Source organism: Ammodytes marinus (assembly GCF_949987685.1).
Source record: "Ammodytes marinus genome assembly, chromosome: 22".
NCBI lineage: Eukaryota > Metazoa > Chordata > Actinopteri > Uranoscopiformes > Ammodytidae > Ammodytes > Ammodytes marinus.
The window spans coordinates 2,697,775-2,712,774 of record NC_137226.1 but is presented as its reverse complement, the minus strand read 5'-3'; the positions used below and the strand labels follow the sequence as shown (position 1 = coordinate 2,712,774).

At 44.0% G+C, this 15,000-nt stretch overlaps 1 protein-coding gene across 1 annotated transcript in view; it reads left to right on the top strand.

The window, feature by feature from the left end:
- abcc9 (ATP-binding cassette, sub-family C (CFTR/MRP), member 9) overlaps positions 1–15,000 on the top strand; it is a gene marked incomplete at both ends in the record, with an annotated part of 82,292 nt that overhangs the window by 29,990 nt on the left and 37,302 nt on the right. The window contains 3 exon segments of the mRNA XM_080051029.1: positions 9,007–9,108; positions 9,557–9,641; positions 12,218–12,298. Coding sequence (XP_079907155.1) covers positions 9,007–9,108; positions 9,557–9,641; positions 12,218–12,298 — 268 coding nt within the window.

The window sequence follows — 15,000 nt, the reverse complement described above, 5'->3', positions numbered from 1 at the left end:
TCAGTCTTTTGGCATGAAAATAATTTCCGTCAAGTTCATTTTTATTTCCTTGTCCCTTGTGTTTTCCTATGTCCAAGTTTGTTGTTAATAGCCGCCTCTCTCTCACTCTCTTTATGTCTTTCTCTCTCTTTCTTTCTCTCTCTCTCGCTCTCTCTCTCTATCTCTCTCTATCTCTCTCTCTCGTCCTCCGTTTGCATATTTGTCTTTTATCAAATTGTACACACACACACACACACACACACACACACACACACACACACACACACACAAGGTTTATACAGAGATTTTTGAAAGTTTTGAAAATGCTTTATTTTAAATCTAGTAGTTTTTTTGGGAAACCATAAGCATATGTTTACCCCCACATGTACTGTAGATATATTTAAACATTCAGGCTGCCTGAAAAAGTTGAGCTTTTATTTTGAAAATACCAACAAAAAAAAAAGTGCTTAATTTTGACTCAAAAACTCGCACACAGTTTATTGTGGTGTGTGGGCTGGATGCTAATGCTAACGCTAACACAAACTGACGTGACTTTGGCAGTTGGTCAGAGGCAGAGGGAACTGAGGAAGACATTCGGAGGTATATACTGTACGCTCTTGTTCCCATGGCAACTGTGTATTTTTGGTGTTGTATTCAGATGTGAAGTGATCCCCCCCTTATGACATCATTAATCCCCTATTATTTGAATCAGTGTGTTTTTTTTTATTTTTCTTTCATCTGATTTAACTCCATTTTTCATCTTTATTTCCATTCCAACTCTCTCAGTAGAAAATGAATGAAACTATCCTGTATTTTAGGCTGTGTTGTGGCTTTGTGCACAACTATATATATTTTTATTTTTTGATATTATATGCGATTCATTTGATTAATTTAGGACATTTCTCATTATTTTGAGAATGTTTTGAAAAACAAATATTAAGACATACAGTACAATGCAGTGTTAAAGGCCTACTTCACCGGTTTGAATATGAAGGTGTATTGAATTCTGAGATCCTATGTAGTATAAATGTGCGAAAAAAATTGAAATCGGTTCATCCTAGCCTGAGAAAAGGCAGAAAGAGTGTTTTTTTTAACCCTATATTTCTCTTTCTCGTGACATCACAGAAAGAGAAATATAGGGTTAAAAAAAAACTTACTTTGTAAATATTACTGGTATGTCTTTTACTGTGACATCACAGTAATATTTACAAAGTACATTTTTCAAACCGGTGAAGTAGGCCTTTAATTAAAATAAAAACAAATAGAAGAGCAGACCATTTAAACAACAGTGAGATTATTAAAAGAAATACATTTACATATTTGACATAGTTTAATAATATAAAGATTCTGTTTGTTATTCATTGATTTTTTTGTAGCAGAAACTCCTTGGCTTTGATTCACACCTAGAAGCTAAAAGTTAAATCTAGTCTTTCAGTACTTTTGGACAGCTAGAAACATAGTTAATAGCATGGCATATAGGGCCTTGTTGCTAAATCCCATCTTCTGTAATCCTGCGACAGCGTTTAATCTTAACGTGTGTGTGTTCAGGAACGAAGCATCAGCATTCTTTTGTCCTCCTCTCATCTCGCTGCATTTCTCACGTTGAAATCATCATAATGTATTGGTTTTTCATAATTTATTGGTTTTGTGGCATTTGATCCTGTTTGTGGTTTGTGCTGCTTAATGCTGGGAGTCGTTGTGTAAACTCAAACATACAGTACATACACAATTACTATATTATGATATTCTTTATTTAACCAGGTTTAGTCTCATTGAGAAAATATATAAAATATATTTTAAAAGAGAGACCTGGCCAAGCTGGAAAGCAGTACACAGTTACAACATAAAACACAAGACAAAACACAATTTTAATACTTAAGTGCCATTGTGAAAATACATTAAAATTATTGATCAAAACATTTGCAATTTCCAATGGAGTCTGGCTTAGGTTTATTAAAGCTCCCATATTATACACTTTTCGGTACTATTATACACCATATTATATGGTCCTAGTGGTCCCTAATACGTTTTTCTTTAATTGTTTGCTGAAAAAAACTTTCAGATAATTTATTGTACTATGCTGATGTTCAGCTCATCTCACAATGGCCTATTTTTTTAAAAAGAGCTGCAGCTCCCCTCGTAAATATACAATCTTTGAGCTCCCCCCGCCCCCTGTCCGGAAGCGAAGCCAGATACGCCTCGCCCTCTGTCTGTCAGGGCCGTGGACCAATAAGAAATAGGGGTGTGGGCTGCACAGTGGAAGCTTCTGGCTTTCCAGTTTGTGAGATCAGAAACGAGGAGAATTCTGACTGGAGTATATTGGGGGGGAGGGGTGGTGGTTTCAGAGAGGGGGAGAGTGAGAAAAGGAGAGATTGTTATTTTTTTAATATTTTGGCAGTCTCTAGGCACACCGTGGACCCATGGATATGTTAGAACACATTTAAAAAGTGCATTTAGCATAATATGGGACCTTTAAGTCCAAGGTCCATAAATGATACATGCAGTTATTATTTTTTTAATAACGTCTGACTCACGCATACTGTCAGGCCAGGACCAAAAGAGGACTCAGATGCAAGGAAAAATGATATCAAAACTCACTTTATTGAGTTCTAAATTTCTTCTTACAAGAAGTGTTTAAATAGACAGGCTAAAAAGTACTGTCTCTCTGAAAATCTGACTAAGAACAGAATTCAAGAATATCACAACAGGGGCTTAGGAGAACGAACAAACAAAACACTTCAGCACAGGACAAAGGGAAGACGCCGACTAAATACACATGAGGATAATGGGGAACAGGTGGAAACGATTAGGGATCAGGTGAGACAATCAGACCGGTGACACATGAGGAAGGGCAAGTGACCTGAAACGAGAGGAGAGTTAGATCTTCAAAATAAAACAGGAAGTAACGAGACCAAGAACCCAAGACGAGACAACCTCACCGCGGTGTGACAGTACCCCTCCCTCTAGGGCCGACTCCTGACGGCCCAGGCTGGTCAGGGTGGTCCCTGTGAAAATCTGTGATGAGGATCTCGTCCAGGATGTGTCTAGACGGGACCCACTGTCTCTCCTCGGGACCATATCCTACCCAGTCCACCAGATACTGTTTACCACGGCCCCGGTTGCGAACTGCCAGTAACTGCTTAACCTTGTACACCGGACCACCGTCTATTACTTCTGGGGGTGGCGGCGGGGCAGCGGCTGGAACCATCGGGCTCTCCTTAGCGGGCTTGACTCGGCTCACATGGAAGGTCGGGTGGACACGGAGAGATCGGGGCAGGCGAAGGCGAACTGCTGCAGGACCGATGAGCTTGGTAATAGGAAACGGACCCACGAACCGCGGCGCCAGCTTTCTGGATGGAACTTTTAGGTGCAGATCCTTGGCGGAGAGCCACACTCTCTGTCCTGGCTGGTAGGCAGGAGCGGGCCGTCTCTTGCGGTCCGCCGTCTTCTTGACCCGGTCCCCTTGGCGAATTAACACTTGCTTGGCGGCTGCCCAGATGCGGTGGCAGCGGCGAACCATGGCATGGGCGGAGGGTACAGACACCTCCAGCTCGTTGTCTGCGAACACAGGGGGCTGATAACCAAACACACACTTGAATGGTGAAATACCTGTGGCCGAGGTAGGCAGAGTATTATGGGCATACTCGACCCAGACCAGGTGTTTGCTCCATGTTGAGGGATTCTGAGAGACCAGACACCGGAGGCCGGTCTCCAGTTGCTGGTTTAGGCGTTCGGTCTGGCCGTTGGCCTCCGGGTGATAACCCGAAGTCAGGCTGGTCTTTGCTCCGATGAGCCGACAGAACTCCCTCCAGAACCGGGAGATGAACTGGGGGCCCCGGTCTGAAACAACGTCCTTGGGAAATCCGTGAATCTTGAAAACATTGTTCATCATTATCTCCGCCGTTTCTTTGGCGGAGGGCAGTTTAGGTAAAGCAATGAATCTAGTCATTTTGGAAAATCTGTCCACCACCGTGAGGACAGTGGTGTTACCTTGTGAGACCGGGAGCCCCGTGACGAAGTCCACCGAGATGTCGGACCACGGTCTGGAGGGAATGGGGAGAGGCTGCAGGAGACCCATACGTGACCCGGAGGACGTCTTGTTGCGAGCGCAGACCGAACATGCCCCTACGTACTCCCGGACCTCCGGCTCCATGGAGGGCCACCAGAACCTCCGGGCGATAGCGAACATAGTTCTACGAACACCCGGATGACAGGAAAGCAGCGAGGTGTGGGCCCAGTGGATCACCTGTGGACGCAATTCAACCGGGACAAACAAACGATTCTCTGGACACTCACTAGGTGACGGAGCCTCACCATTAGCCTGCTTAACCTCATTCTCTATCTGCCAGGTCAGTGCTCCAACCACACATGATCGTGGGAGGATCGGTTCTGGGTCCTTGGCAGCAGGCTCGGGGTCGAAGAGACGGGACAGTGCGTCTGGTTTGACGTTTCGGGACCCCGGCCTGTATGAAAGAGAAAAGGAGAATCTGTTAAAAAATAGCGCCCACCTGGCCTGGCGAGAGTTGAGTCTCTTGGCTTTCTTGATGTACTCCAAATTTTTATGATCAGTCCATACGATGAATGGATGGTCAGCCCCCTCGAGCCAGTGTCTCCACTCCTCCAAGGCGAGTTTGACCGCCAGCAGCTCCCTGTTGCCAACATCATAGTTTCGCTCCGCCTTGGATAGCCGCCGGGACAGAAAAGCACAAGGATGCATCTTACCGTCCTGCTCTGATCGCTGTGAGAGAATTGCCCCGACCCCTTCGTTGGAGGCGTCCGCCTCGACCACGAACTGCCGTTGAGGATCTGGCATGGTGAGAATGGGAGCCGAGGTAAAGCGTTGCTTGAGGGTCCGGAACGCCGCATCCGCGTCTGGAGACCAGTGGAACTGCACCTGCGTGGAGGTAAGAGCATGGAGAGGAGCAGCTACTGCGCTGAAGCCTCTGATAAACCGCCTGTAAAAGTTAGCAAAACCCAGAAATTGCTGAACCTTTTTGCGGCTATCAGGTGTGGGCCAATCGAGCACAGCGCTAATTTTAGCCGGGTCCATCTGTACTCTTCCAGGGGCTACAATGAAGCCCAGGAAGGAGACAGTTTCGGCATGGAATTCACTCTTTTCAGCCTTGACATAGAGTTGATTGTCTAATAGTCTTTTTAACACCTGGGTTACGTGGTCTTGGTGTTTGGTCAGGTTCGGGGAGTAGATAAGTATGTCGTCTAAGTAAACATACACGAAGTGGTCAAGAAAGTCTCTCAATACGTCATTTATCATGGCCTGGAATACTGCAGGAGCGTTTGTGAGACCAAATGGCATGACTCGGTACTCATAGTGGCCACTGGGGGTGTTGAAACCGGTCTTCCACTCATCTCCTTCTCTGATCCGCACCAAGTGATAGGCGTTGCGAAGGTCCAACTTGGTGAATACTTTGGCCTGTTGAAGCTGGTCAAAGACAGATGACATGAGAGGAAGCGGGTAACGGTTCTTAATTGTTATGTCGTTGAGTGGGCTGTAGTCAATGCAGGGTCGTAGTGAACCATCTTTTTTCCCGACAAAGAAAAACCCGGCTCCGGCTGGGGATGATGAGTGGCGGATTAGCCCGGCTTTCAGGGAGGTCTCGATGTACTCCCGCATAGCTTCCCTCTCGGGTCCTGAGACCGCGTACAAGCGCCCTTTGGGGATGGTGGAGCCCGGAATTAACTCTATGGCACAGTCATAGGAACGGTGAGGAGGAAGTGATAGCGCTTTGGCTTTGTTAAAAACCTCTTTGAGGTGGTGGTAGCAGGACGGCACAGAGCTCAGGTCCGGGTAGTTGGGATCTGTGGTGGGGTTAACAGAGACCATATTAATGTCTGTGATTCCCCCTCCCCGAACTGAAATGTTCATACAGTCACGCGCACAGTTCCCCCCCCATCCCACAATCTTACCCGTTCTCCAATCTATGTGGGGATTGTGACGTGAGAGCCATGGCTGTCCCAATATGAGGGTCTGAGATGGGGAAGTGAATACATAAAAACGAATGTTCTCTTGGTGATCGTTAATGCGCATCTTGAGGGGGGTTGTGATGTGGGTGATAGTAAACAACTCATGTCCATTAAGAGCTTTAGCTCTGATGGGTCTAGCTAAAAGTTCTATGTTAAGATCCAGTCTTTTAGCTAATTCCCAGTCCATCAAGCTTTCATCAGCCCCTGAGTCTATAAGTGCCTTGAGTTCAGTGGTGGCGTGGTGTGTTACCTGCACTGTGGTGAGAATACGTGAGGGGGTGTCTGTAGTCTTGAATTCACTCACCATCGTGGTCCTTTTAGCCGGGCAGGTGGAGACGAGATGCCCGGGTTCACCGCAGTAAAAACAGCGACCCTCCTGTAGTCGCCTCTGTCTTTCCTCCGGTGATAGCCTGGCTCTCCCCAGCTGCATAGGCTCTTCCTCTCCTTCCTCTCCTTCTAGGCGAGGATAAGGAGGCTGTTCTGGTGGAGGTCGCCGGGTGGTCGACCAGCCAGGTGTCTGCATGCGTGATGGTCTCAAGGTGCGCTGCTGTCTGAGTTGACGAGCTCGGTTATCCGTCCGGATCGCGAGGGCGATGAGCGAGTCAAGGTCCGGGGGAAGATCCAGAGGAACCAGAAGATCCTGAATAGGAGCCGCCAATCCCTTTAAGAACACGTCGTATAGAGCCGTTGTATTCCAGCCAATCTCGGCCGACAATGTGCGAAATTGGATGGCGTAGTCACACACAGAGTTGTTACCCTGTTTCAGTCCGCTCAGCTCCCGAGCCTTTTCCCGGTTGGTAGTTACTGGGTCGAAGATCTTTCGCAGCGCCGTCTCAAATCCGGTGAGTGATCTGCAAACAGGAGAATCTTGGGCCCACTCTGCTGAGGCCCAGGCTTTGGCTCTGCCGGCAAGGTGGGAAATCATGAAGGCAATCTTTGATCGGTCAGTGGAAAAAGCGTGGGGATTTAGCTCATAGTGTATGGAGCAGTCTATGAGGAAAGCTTTACATAAGCCCAGTTCACCAGAGAATCGTGTAGGTGAAGCCAACTTACATGTAGCTCCCATGATGGTCATAGTAGTAACGGGATTTACTGGTAGAGTGGCGGCCACTGCCGGAGGCGCGGGTGCTGTATCCGTCTGCACTAGATGATCGTGCAGGCCCTGGAGTTGAGAGGAAAGAAGCCCCATCTGGGAGGCCATGGCGGTCTGGAACTCCTCCTGACGAGAGAGTCGGGCTTCTTGGGTTCGCAGGGCATCAGTGAGTTGATCTATCCCTGCTGAGTCCATACTGGCTGAAGTGTAATGTCAGGCCAGGACCAAAAGAGGACTCAGATGCAAGGAAAAATGATATCAAAACTCACTTTATTGAGTTCTAAATTTCTTCTTACAAGAAGTGTTTAAATAGACAGGCTAAAAAGTACTGTCTCTCTGAAAATCTGACTAAGAACAGAATTCAAGAATATCACAACAGGGGCTTAGGAGAACGAACAAACAAAACACTTCAGCACAGGACAAAGGGAAGACGCCGACTAAATACACATGAGGATAATGGGGAACAGGTGGAAACGATTAGGGATCAGGTGAGACAATCAGACCGGTGACACATGAGGAAGGGCAAGTGACCTGAAACGAGAGGAGAGTTAGATCTTCAAAATAAAACAGGAAGTAACGAGACCAAGAACCCAAGACGAGACAACCTCACCGCGGTGTGACACATACAATGTGTTCTTATTGGTATTAGTTCACAACTACAACAAATGGTATGATACTATGTAATGAAATAATGATGTCAAAAAAGTTGTAAAATGTTCTGAAACTTGTACACATTTTAAAATATGTTCATAATGATAATGTAAAATCACAAGAGACACCAAAAATGACGCCACTAAACTATTGTGTTCTTAGCCAGTTGATTACGTACATTCAAATATTTATATATATATTTTTTTTACTTAAAAAAAAATCTGAAATGTTTGAATAAATATGCAAATTTGGTAATATGTAACTAATTATCTGTACGTTTGAATTTCTCTTTGAAAACAAAACATCTAGTTGTTGGATAAAAAGCCAGAGTCAAAATCCTTATTTATTTTTTTCAACATATTATATTCCAAAGTTGTTACCGGGCAGATTTTGGACACAGAACCTCACAGAGTCTCACTCCCATCCGACTCCCAGCAAAGCGCTTCAGGTGTTGACGTCTCTGTCGGTGTTGTTGTTTACGTTTCTGTGCTGCTGGAGGTGCTTTGAACCGTTGATATTAATGTTGTTGTTGTTGTTGTTGTTGTTGATTTTCAGCTCATCATTAACCCCGATCCATCATCCATATGTATCTCATTTTCTGACAAAGTATTTTTCGCGCTGTGTTGAGTTGTTGTTTGATGGCTTTCTATACATCATCTTTCCCCCTTGCTGCCCCCTGTTTTGTTTTAATTTTTGTTTCTTAATGTCTGGGTGTCGCTTCTATAAAGCTGGGTAGAACAGGGGTACTGATCGGGTAATTTTGCTTTTCCTACTAAACTTAAGGCTCAATTTTAAAGCTATAGTATGTAACTTTTTTATATAAATGAAGCTTGGTTACATTCAAGCCAATAGTCGACACAAAGTATTGGTCTGAATTTAACGTAACATATTTATTCTATTCAATCCCTAATTAAAGGTGCTCCGAGGAACTTTCAGTGTGTGTTAATTATAGCGCCCCCTTTGGACAAAAGCGGTAGAGTTTTTACTACGCCAGCTGTTGTTCCTGGATGAGCGTATACCCATGACAAAGGTATAAAAGAAAAATAGCATTATTTGCACTGATGGTCTAGTTTGCTGTTACATGTCAATTATGATCATCAGAGGAAAAATCAGACCGTTTCAGAAATATTTAAAAGTTCCTCGTAGCACCTTTAATTAAAAAAAATTTTAACCTTGAAAACATAACATATATCACTCTAGTAGTCAACACAGATCAGTACTCTTGCTCTTAAAAGCTTTATGAAAACCGGACTTGTAGTTCTAACTTGTTTTCTTTGCCTCCATGTCCCACAATGCAACAGTAAGAACAGATACTCCGTTGCCTACGCTACGCAGAAGTCCTGGCTTCTCAATGCCACAGTGGAAGAAAACATCACGTTTGGAAGCCCCTTCAATAAACAGAGGTAAAATAAAATACCTGATTGATTGATTGATTAAATTGCCGCCATGTTGCACCGCCATGTTTCTACAGTAGCTCAGAACGGACAAATTTAACGGCCTTACACGTTTTTATATATAGTGGGCGTCCTGGGGGAAATGCACCTGTTGGAAGACCAAGAAGAAGAAGAAGTACTATAGAATAAATAACTAAATACATCTTCACCTCATCACTTGATATTGTGGAAAGACTTGAGGCAGTGGTGGATGATGAAGCCATCTTTAGTAACTATAGCTTCTTGTCCTTGAAGGCCACCGTAGCTTCTGTAAATTCTCCCAAAGAGACTGGTTAGCAAGGGAGCATTGACATCCACAATCTCACCACCAGATGACGCCCAAATAGTCCAATATTACACACTGTTCCTTTAAGTTCTTCTGTGATGGATTGTTTAATTTTTTTTTTTTTTTTTCAAGGTACAAGGTTGTGATTGACGCCTGCTCTCTTCAGCCAGACATTGACCTGCTGCCTTTCGGAGACCAAACGGAGATTGGAGAAAGGGTATGAACGACATATGTTTAATTTATTAGGCCTAATTCTTTTTTAATTTCTATTCCTGTTTGGTAAATACAGTGGGTAAGAGCCCCACCGAAATAGGTTAAAGTCCTGTTTAATGTTTTTCATTCGCTTTTCTATTGTCTATTCTATACTTGATGTATTTTTATCGTGATGTATTTTATGCCCCAGTAAAGCACTTTTAATGGCCTTATGTCATGTGCTATAGAAATAAACTTGCCTTGGCCGCGTTTCCCAGAATCGATCGTTCTTTGGGGCCAAAGAAGGGTCGAAAGAAGGGTTCGCCAAAGAACGAGCGTTAAGATACGGGTGTTTCCCAGATGGCTTCTTTGGTGCCTTCTTTGGAGAACGCGTAAGTTGAAGCGAAAGAGGCTCTTTGGTGGGAGCTGTCCACCGCGGTCGTGCTGAAACTGAATAAATCGATGCCAGGCGAATCGATCACCCACCTCTTTATCAGCGCATAAGTCACACACAGCGCCCCGTGGTCACCCCCACACAGGTGGAATTAGGCTACGCATGTATCGTGTGTGTGTGTGGGTGCGGGGGGGGGGGGGGGGGGGGGGGTGTGGCAACAAGTGTATCCAAGTAGTAATCAAGCCCATTAGCGCATATACTGTATACCCCGTGGATAGGCACACACATGTGAGAGTGGAAGAAAGCGGCAGAAAAAGAAACAAGCGGGCACCGTCGTTTACCGCGGAGGAGATGGGCGTTAGTGGACGAGGTCTGGCAGCACCGGGCAGTTTTATTCGGGGGAACAAGGGGCAAAAAGAACATCACGGTGAAGAACCGTGTTAGGCAGGCCATAGCCGAAAATATGTCCCCCTCCATCCCATGTGGCCTGCGTGACTGGCGTGCTGTGAGGAAGAAGTGGCAGGAGTTCCAGAACCAAACAAAAAGGAAGAGTGCGAAGGTTTCACTAATCAATCTCCCTTCGTTGCAGGTGATGCAGACGCCCAGTAAAGACAGCGCAGAGTAACCCCTCCCCCATATGGTTTCAATAAACTACTTTGGTTTCCTTTTCAACCATGTATTGTGTGTATCATTTTGCATTGAAATGAGAGTGTCAAACCTATAGCAACAAAAAGTCCCAGGCAATTTGTAATTTATCTAAGCGTAGGTTAATGACGTGTGCGTATAGTGTGCCCTTTCAACAGCATTCCAGTGCCAGACTTTCAGGTAAAGCACTCGGACACTGCAGCAATAATCATAGTGTGCAGGACGTTACATGTAGCCTACATCTGCTGGTTCTGTTCATTTATTTCAGCCTTCAGGCCTGAGAGTTGATATGGGTGATGTGGTGGTTGTGGGTTTATGGTTTAGTGATCAATGCTTGGTGACTGGTGGTAAAGGGGTAGGGGCTGGGGGTTTGTTGGACCTCAGAAGAGGTTGATATGTTCTTAAAAACGCAGCGCAGCCAGAAGCTGCATCTCCGGGCTGAAGGAAAAATTGCATGTGTGTGGAGACACCAGAGTGATCAGCCGTTGGATCTCCGCACGGCCGGGGCAGTCGGTACTTTGCCTGGACGGCCCGGTCTGATAGCACGTCCAGTGGGGAGAAGTGCCGACGCACGTATGCATTTATGTAAACCGTCTGGCTTCGCGCACGGCGAGGCTGTTGTAATGCAGCCATGGTTTCTCACACGCGCGGACTTTGGCAACGCCTTTATAGCAGGTGGAGCCGCTCTGGATGAGGTTCAGCTGAGTTCAATTAAATCTGTTTCCTTAATATCTGTCAAATGCCACAGGGTTGTGGATGTTTTTTTATGTGTAGTACTATAAACTCACATGTGTGTGGAAAACGTAAACGTGTAATTCATTAAAACATTTTTTTCTCTACTATTAGTTTATGTTTATTGCGCCAGGTCCGCATTGAACATTGTTTTATTATTTCGAAAAGTGGAGGACATAAATTTCCCTGACGCAGCATGATCACTGACGATTTGGTCGCTAAGAAAGGTTGAAAGAGTGGGTCAGCTCCGTCTTTCAGTTCCATCTTAGTGAAAGTACTACTTTCGCTAAGAACGAATCTGGGAAACGCATTCTTCTTTCACAGCGTTCTTAAGAGCGCTCCAAAGTAGTACTTTGCCCAAAGAGGCTCTTAACGATTCTGGGAAACGCGGCCCTTGCCTTTATTACATTGTTAAGGTGAACCAATTCATTTTGCAGCATCTTTTAAACCACACCTGATATGCCAGTGTCTTATATTCAGCAAAGTAGGGACTTCAATGGTCTTTTACTGTTTTTTTGTTCTTGGTCTACATTAAAGGTGCTATGAGGAACTTTTAAATATTTCTGAAACAGTCAAATTTTTCTCTCTGATGATCATAACTTACTGTACATGTAACAGCAAACAAGACCATCAGTGCAAAAGAATGCTATTTTTATAAAGTGTTTCTTAATGCCTTTGTCATGGGCATACAATGCTCACCCAGGAACGACAGCTGGCCTAGTAAAAACACTACCGCTTTTGTCCAGAGGGGGTGCTAGAATGAACACAAACTAAAAAGACCCTCAGAGCACCCTTTTAAAGTTATATTTCGCTGTGTTGTTGTGTGTCAGGGCATCAACCTGAGTGGAGGGCAGAGGCAGAGGATCTGTGTGGCCAGAGCTCTCTACCAGAACACCAACATCGTCTTCTTGGTGAGTTAAAAACATTTTTAAGCAATGTCCAAAAGTACAGCTCCGGAAAAAATGAAGAGACCACTCCATATGTTCAATGTCTCTCGTTTTTACTATTTATAGGCATATGTTTGAGTATAATGAACATTTTGGTTTTATAATATAAACTACTGACACACAATTTCTACAAAATTCACAATAAAAATATTTTCATTTAGAGAATTTTCAATAAGTAATGTAGAGATAAAGATTTAAGAAAAAATCCAGACTGGTCTATTCATTTTTTTCTGGGCTGTATATCAATAGGATTCACTTATTTATTTATGTATCTTTTTTAAGGTAATTTTTTGGCATTTTCAAGCTTTATTAGATAGTAAAGCGTTGAAATGGGGAGACACAGAGAGAGAGAGAGAGAGAGAGAGAGAGAGAGAGAGAGAGAGAGAGAGAGAGAGAAAGAGGGGGGATGACCTGTAGTAAAGGTCCACGGGTCGGATTTGAACCCGCGACCACTGATAATAAAAAAACTTTCAAAAATATTCCCCCCTCTCCTATTTTCGACTAAGAAATGACATTGGAGACATGAGGAAAAGTGTTTTGCGCCCCAGTCAGAGGAAGATGAGGGATAATGTAAAATACTTTCTGAATTACTGCAGTTGTCGTGGTGTTAATGGCTGAATTAGATTAATTGGTACCACCCTTTCTTTACTGGATTAGAGTCAGTCACGTCCGCACACTGCACATTTCTGTATGACTGATTTTATGATACAACACATAGATAGTAAATGTTGTCCTTTTGGGATGAGGTGGTGTCTCATCTCTCTCTCTCTCTCTCTCTCTCTCTCACTCTCTCTCTCTCCCTCTCTGTCTCTACCACTCTCTCTATCTCTCTCTCTTCCCTCCCTCCCTCCCTCCCTCCATTCCTCCCTCCCTCTCTCCCTCTCGCTCTCTTTCTATCCCTCTCTTTCTCTGCCCCTCTCCCTCCCTCTCTCTCTCTCTCTCTCCCTCTTTCTCGCTTTCTCTCTCTACCTCTCTCTCTCCCTCTCTCTCCCTCTCCCCCTCTCTCTCTCTCTCCCTCTCCCTCTCCCCCTCTCTCCTTCCCCCCCTCCCCCTCTCTCTCCTGTGCTGTCATCTGTTTATCTTTCTAAGTGCACGCATCATTTCCTGTTGCCACCTCGGAAATCTAACTTAATTTATCCAACCCAAACCCCTTTAATTGTCTAATCGGACCTACGATCGCCATTGAAAGCATTTGGTGGCGTTCTTTCATACACCCATCACACTCTGTAATGTCTACAGCGTTAAGCACATTTACGTTTCAATGAGGAGGGACCGTTCCTATCTGATTTTTTAGGATTAAAAATACACGTCATTTTTGCACATTCAATTATAAAATACATCCAATAATCACTGCAAGACCTCCCATTATCGCACTATATCGCACACAGCCTTGTGTCACTGTACTTTGTGTGTGTGTATATCTACATTATGTCAATTGACGAATAAAGCGACTCAACTTAAAGGTGGAGTCAGTGATTCTGGAGAACGCTCCTTGTCAAAATCAGTGAATATCTCCTCAAAATCTGCTTTCTATAAGTACTGTGTGTGCCCTGAAAAAAAATCCAGTGTTAATGCACAGCCGAGGCTCTCTAAACGGGCTTGTTGCTAGTTATGGTGGCCCCCCCCCTTTGTTTACATAACAGTTTACAGAGCCTAGGATGGGTATATTAACACCGATATTTTTTTCAGCGCACACACACAGTACGTATAGGTAGCGGATTGTGAGGAGATATTCACTGATTTTGACAAAAACAAGTGATTTTGACAACAAGCGTTCTCCAGAATCACTGACTCCTCCTTTAACTGTAAAGCAAAGACCCAACCAGCAATACAGAGAGCTATGTGTGTACTGGAATAAGTCAACATCACGATCAAAGCACTATAATTCTCCCAGTGCCAAAGGTCTCATAAATTAAAGACGACTTTGAGATATTTTTAACTCAATAGACAGAGTTCCCTTCGTAGCCTGTCATGGTGGAAACTTTCATGGCTTTTCTCGAGAATTTTTTTCCATGAGATGAAAGTTCGTTCTTGCCTTTCTTTTTTAATTTTCTCATGAATATGTTTCCAAATAAAATAAAATAAACTCAACTTAGTTAATTCGTCATTTCTGACAAAAACTGGTTACACTTTGAACCGTAAGAAATTTGTCCCCTAGGGGATTTTGACAAGTGCACTTTGAGTAGCTACGAGGAACTTTTAAATATTTCTGAAACAGTCTAATTTTTCCTCTGATGATCATACATGACATGTAGCAGCAAACGAGACCATCAGTGCAAAGAATGCTATTTCTATGGGAAGGCTCACTGTTGTATAATAGGCGTATACATAACTGCTATGACGTCCAATCAGTAAGCAGAGTTCCATATCACTTTGCGACTGAGGAAGTAACGCCGGTAGTTTGAATAAATCAAACTAAATCAAATTAACTAAACTGAAGTTTGACTTGAAATCAATAAAAAAGGGATTTTTAATACAGAAATGTTGGCCCTCTATAAAGTATAATCATGCGTATGTACTCAGTACTTGGTTTGGGCCCCTTGTGCATGCATTTTTGCCTGCTCTGTTAAGGGGTAGGACTAGATACGTTGTTTTACTTCCTCCTACCCCCTTTCGAGCATGTAGAAAGTGTGTCTGTTTCTTTTTATTTATTTTTTTTTGCTTTT